Genomic DNA, 5,630 nt, shown 5'->3' on the forward strand with positions numbered 1-5,630 from the left:
AAGCATTTTTTTCTGTATGGTTTGGGGTAAGACTATGGTTTTTCTGCACTGTTGCATTCCCCAGAATACTGAAAGAGTTGCTCTAAGTCAGTAGACTTTACATTAAGTGTACACAGCCATAAAATACTAACAACCTGTGCTTAAAAAGTTAAAATTATGTGTATGACAGTGATTTTGCCATTATACTTTTGCATATTGTTGAAAACAATACTTTTTAGCCTAAAGACCAGCAACATTTTGATCAAAGAAGATCATCCACAAAAACAGAAGTTAAAAATAGCTTTTAGCTGACTTCAGGGTTTTTTTCACATGCAGCATAAATGTGCCTCAGGAAACAAAATAAAAAACCAGCCCAAAAATGTTGTAAATGGTTTCATGAACTTACATTGATGTCTGATGCTGATCAAGAATAAGCCAGCAGGTAAGAAGCAGCAGCCAGTGATAAGTTTGTCTGCTCCACTCTGAGAGGTGATGTTAAAATAAGTTGAAAAAATGCTTTAAAATAGAATTGCTACATAAGCCTCCCTGGGGATATACACTTACTGATGTGTGCATGTTAGAAATGGTATTTCCAGTCTATCTTGTGTTGCCTGAGAACCATTTTTGTCCTTTTAAAATCTGCATTTATATTATAACCCATAAGTACCTTTCATTTTTGTATTAACACTATAAATACTATGTTAGTAATACTAAACTATTTCTATTGACTTATTTGTAAAAAGAAAAATATATTATATATTTATATATTTTTATAAAGTGAATTAACACTGGAGAGAGGGCTATGGGGGAGTAGTGTACAATCACAGTTGATGTGTATTATTGGGCACAAATTCAACGCTTGAAACAAAAAGGAAAAGAAAAAAGTGTTCAGGTGATATCCCTCTTTCAAGCCGTGTCAGATGAAGAGTCATAGGATGCTGACACTATGAAGTTGCCAGTATTGGAGTGGCTTTTCCTATGCTGGCTCAAGTTATTGCAGATGAGCACCAGCTGGTTGCTCTGCGCTTCTGAGAGGGTGCTACAGCTCTGGTAGACACTGAAGTTAGTCTTCCGGCCAGGGATGTTGCCTTTCTCACACATCGTCTTTACCATCTTGGCAAGCTTGTTTTTCCCCAGGGCTTGGCCATTGTACCAGTGAAGAGCAGCCAAGTTGACGACGGGTTTGATGGACAGGTAAAAAGGTGCGTCCTCGTAGCGCATGGCTGGAGGCCGCCTCTGGGCGTACTCCTTGTAGTCTTGCACAGGGCAGGTCTGTGGGGAATGCTGGGTGGCGTACACCCGGGAGTCTGTCCCACCTCTCTTGCTCTTGGCATTGACATCTCCATTGTCCGGCCCCATCCACTCCAGGTACTCCAACCCCGTCTCTGTCACGCGCAGCCGGATGTCTCCCCACTTGAGAGTGGACCCATGGAAACCTGTGCAGTGTCCAAATGCCTTAGTGTTGTTTAGCCAGACAAGGTTCAGAAGCCCTTCAGGATTGTACCGGCTCAACAAGCCTCTTTTGCGTAGAATAAGCTCATCAGCAAAGGTGAGCTTCATGGATTTGTGGGGCTTGTTTCCTTTTCCTTTACATCTCAGCTCTATTTGCTTTTGCTTTAGGGCTTCCTGGGACCTCTTGAACTCCTTATCCCTTGTAATACTGTATCCATACCTGTGCTCTTTGAGATACCGCTCCAGCCCACACTGATAGTTGGCCAGACTGTTTGGCTCGTATTCAGACCCATCCTTTTGTCTGGCATCCACAAAGAAGGAAGCAAGGTAGGCATCAAGCTCTTTGCAGGGGATGACATAGATCTCCCGGGTCTCAGAGGGGTACTTGGAGATAAGAAACTCTCGGAAATTGCGGAGAGCAGTCTGCGTGCTGCGAATGGTCTTCTCGTTCTGCTCCCTACTGAGCTCTGCCGCTCTCTCATCCTGGTCTGGAAGAGGGAGAAGGGGAAAGACAAAAGAAAGCAGAAGCAGTGAGTTTGTGTGATGCGCTTTTCCCCAAAATTTCCTTAAAAAAAAAAAAAAAAGAAGAAAAATTAAAATCAATTTCACAAGAGCACTGGAAAACATCATTACATACCTGTCACATGACTGAAAAGCCAACTTCAGTTTCACAAATGATGTACTAGAGTATGGCACAAAACCAAAGTGAGCTCCTCATGACACTGGGGCACAGTTTTGTGCATGGAGATTTGTGGAAAACAGTGGGATTAGAGGCAATCTGCTTTTTAGAACAAATGCAAGGCAGAAGGTTTTTCTGTGGATCTCAATGCTGTGTGCAGAGCCCAGTCCGAGTCATAAGCCCATTCTGAACTGTTTCATTTGTGAAACCTGAGGTTGTACTGGTTCCAATTTATTTCTAAAAAAAAATAACTAAAGCATTGTATTTAGGACAGTAAAAATTATCTTTAATATCAGGCACATTTTTAAAGAGCTAAATAAATACAGACAGAAATGTACAGAACAAAATAATGCAGCACATCCTAACAAAGGAGTTGGCAGGTAAAACTACAGAGCAGAATGTAATTTACAAATGTACAAGAATAAAAAAAAATAGTATGTTCACATCAGAAGATATGGAAGAAAAACATGATTATGTTATGATTATGCTGTACCTTGACAGTGGAAATACAATTGAGACCATTTCTTTTCATTTTGCCAAAAAATCAAATTCTGGAAACAACTTTATATTGCTCTATAAAGCTATACTCAAAGGTCCTTACAATCAGTAACATATCAAATCACAATATTCAGATGCTACCGCTACAATGGTTGTTACTGACAGCTGATTTCTGCGCTGATCGTAAGATTAGCATAAAAAGGAAAAGCTTTTTATACCTAAGTGATGTGTGTATTTAAGGACTGTTTTCTTGGCGTATGCAAAATATACATCTTCACAAGGATGCAGCTTACAAGCACATAGGGGGAACTGTCATTACGAATGTGACAAACCTTAATGGTTTTACAAAATGAACAGCAAATGCAAAGAAGGAAAAATTCAATGATTTGGCTATTCTTTGTAATTGTGAATGGAACATTCTTTTTTCTCTCTTCCAGTTAATAAGCAGAAGAGGGGGAAAAGGCAAGTTCTATTTTGTTCTATCTTATTGCAAAACTCCTACATTTTGGTGTCCTTTCAGCAGTGCCATAGGAACACTCACCAGGCATTTCCCACCCAACATACACACCACAAAGTGGCATGAGACCAGGTGAAGTTCCCACTGCCTCTCTGTCATTCAGGCCAAGCTCATGTCAGGCCATGTAGCGCACCCATGCTTTGCAGCAGTGCTCAGACGCTTGCGCCTTGTGCTCACTCTGCCTTGCAAGCCTGTCAACAGGGGAGGCAGCTGGGAAAGGAAGGTGGCCCTATCTCTTTCCCTAGCCACCTGCAATATTTCATGCAGTGCAGAAATGTCACTGAACAGCTGGGCAGCTTCCCCTTCCAGTTGTCTACAGAGTGGCTCTGAAGAGAGTTCATCCCATCACCTCCGTACCACAGGTGCAGGCAGAGGCACAGGGAGTCACTTGTCCCAGGACTTGCCAGCAGGCCAGAAACAGGGCTGAGTTTATATCCCCCGGGACCAGGGCCTGTGTCTTCACTGCAAGGTATCTGCTGCATCCACAGCACTCAGTGAATCCCACTGAGAGGGGCCCTCAAACCCTCTGCAAAGCACAGAGAAGCAGAGGTCTGCAGCTGAGGCCTTTGGAGGCTTCAGCAGCCATGAAAAATACTGCCATGAGCACTGAGGTTTGTTCGAATGGTGCTCAAGGGGAAAAAGAAAAGGTCACCAGCCTGTTTCAGAAATGGGTTTTAATACTGATGCCAGTTTGTGGTGGTGCATTTCCCCCCGACCCTGCATCTTTTTCTGGGCCTCACCACGATTTCAGAAATCCATGCCTTAGCCTTTGTGTGACGAGTTGGGCGGTTAAGCGCCCCTTGATCGTACCAGAAACTCTGTCACAGCTAAGGATGGAAAAATACTGATTATACCGGCAACATCTGTCACCGGGCCAAGGATGGGAACTCAGCAGAACAGGTCTTGGTACATCTCTTGTCTGAATAGAAACTTGACAAAGCAGGCCTTGGGGGCCTGAGAAGAGCAGGCCTTGGTACGTCCCTTATCTGAATTCTGGCTCGAGTAGAACACGGTATCAGCACTGACCCACTTGGATTGTGGTCAGAATGGAAATTCACTGATAACTGAAGTCAATCACCTTGCAAACCTATAAAGAGCAGATCTAAGCAAGACCCTCTGAGTTCTTCTGGACTGCAGCGGGCTGTGGCCAGCATCTCCCTTGGGGTGGGACGCCTCTCAGAGCTTGTGAATCTTCAAGTTTGCGAAGTTTGGAGGATCATTGTTGGAATGAGACAACGGAGCCTGGGCCAAAAATCCTTCGCTCCTCGAGACTCAACCCTTGCCCATTGAGAGATGCCAAGGCATTAGAAGTGAGGGAACTCTCTGAACTTGAGGGAAATTTTTCTAATAGGTTTACCTACCTTTATACATATATATCTTTCTACACGTATTTCTTTATACCTGTATTTCCTTATACATTTATTACTTTATATACATATATCTTTGTAAATTTATTTCTTTACATATGTATCTTTATACATATACTCCTTTATACATACATTTCTATACATCTCTCTCTCTCTCTAACATTTCTGTGCATGCATGTGTGAATCAGTTCAAATACCCTGCAACAATTTAAGTCATTGTTATGATCATAGTACTTCATAGGTGTTAAATTAGTCAGTGATTTAAGTGCTGTTAAATGAAAAGTGCTGCTAAATCCTACTGCCAACTACCTCACTCCTGATATCTATTAGATATAAACGGTTAACCAAGTCTAGGACTAGGATTGGATCCAGCTGCACCTAGACTCCTCTCTGAGAAGGAGTTTAGAAAGCAAGGGGGGTCTATTCTGAACCTTGTGACTCAATGGGTCTCCCTTACCTCTTCTCCTTTTACCCCCAGGCTTTATGTAAACCACTCTTGCTCAATTTTAACCCTTTTTTTTCTTCTTTCCTGTGTACCTTTCTTTCATGTAGTAAGGAATAGAGTGAACCTTACCATCACACTTTGTTAAGTCACCTTTCTATTAATTTATATTAAAACTATTTCTGCTAATACCTTTGATGGTGATTCTTTGAGCGACCTTAAAACGACTTATTCACGGCACAGTATCAAAGAGCTCCTAGCAGCCTGCAGTGAAGTCTCATGGTTTAGGCAGTGTATAAGATAGATCCTTTTATTATGGCTAGATGCAGGCTGGAAATAGAGACAACCCTGTTTGAAGCTCCGAAACAAACATTTACACTGGTACCCACCACCGCTTATTATAGCACTGTGTAAGTAATCAGTGCTTTGACTGACAGCCCACATTTTAAGTACTGTTTCAATATAAACAGCACATATAATGGCTCGGTTTTATACATGTCATCAATCACTACTTCTTAGAGGATAGCCTGTCACAACACAGCAGTGACACCCAGTCAGTCATTTATGTCATGGCATCTTTCCTTAATCTGCAAAGGAAATTGCCATATCTGCAGCTAACACTTATAAAACCCTGCTGAATTAAAGATCCCCTGAAGTTGCATGAGCGAACCAGTACGCCAGAAACGCTGCATTCGT

The 5,630-nt window shown here is 42.2% G+C and overlaps 1 protein-coding gene across 1 annotated transcript in view; it reads right to left on the reverse strand.

The window, feature by feature from the left end:
- Positions 1-403: 403 nt before the first annotated feature.
- Positions 404-5,630, reverse strand: part of LOC104159768 — a 15,326-nt gene continuing 10,099 nt past the window's right edge. Inside the window, exon 4 of the mRNA XM_009697762.1 lies at positions 404-1,996. Coding sequence (XP_009696064.1) covers positions 886-1,996 — 1,111 coding nt within the window. The 3' untranslated portion in view covers positions 404-885. The remainder of the gene's footprint in view (positions 1,997-5,630) is intronic.

This window comes from Cariama cristata, unplaced genomic scaffold, assembly GCF_000690535.1.
Source record: "Cariama cristata isolate BGI_N322 unplaced genomic scaffold, ASM69053v1 scaffold8653, whole genome shotgun sequence".
Taxonomy (NCBI): Eukaryota; Metazoa; Chordata; class Aves; order Cariamiformes; family Cariamidae; genus Cariama; species Cariama cristata.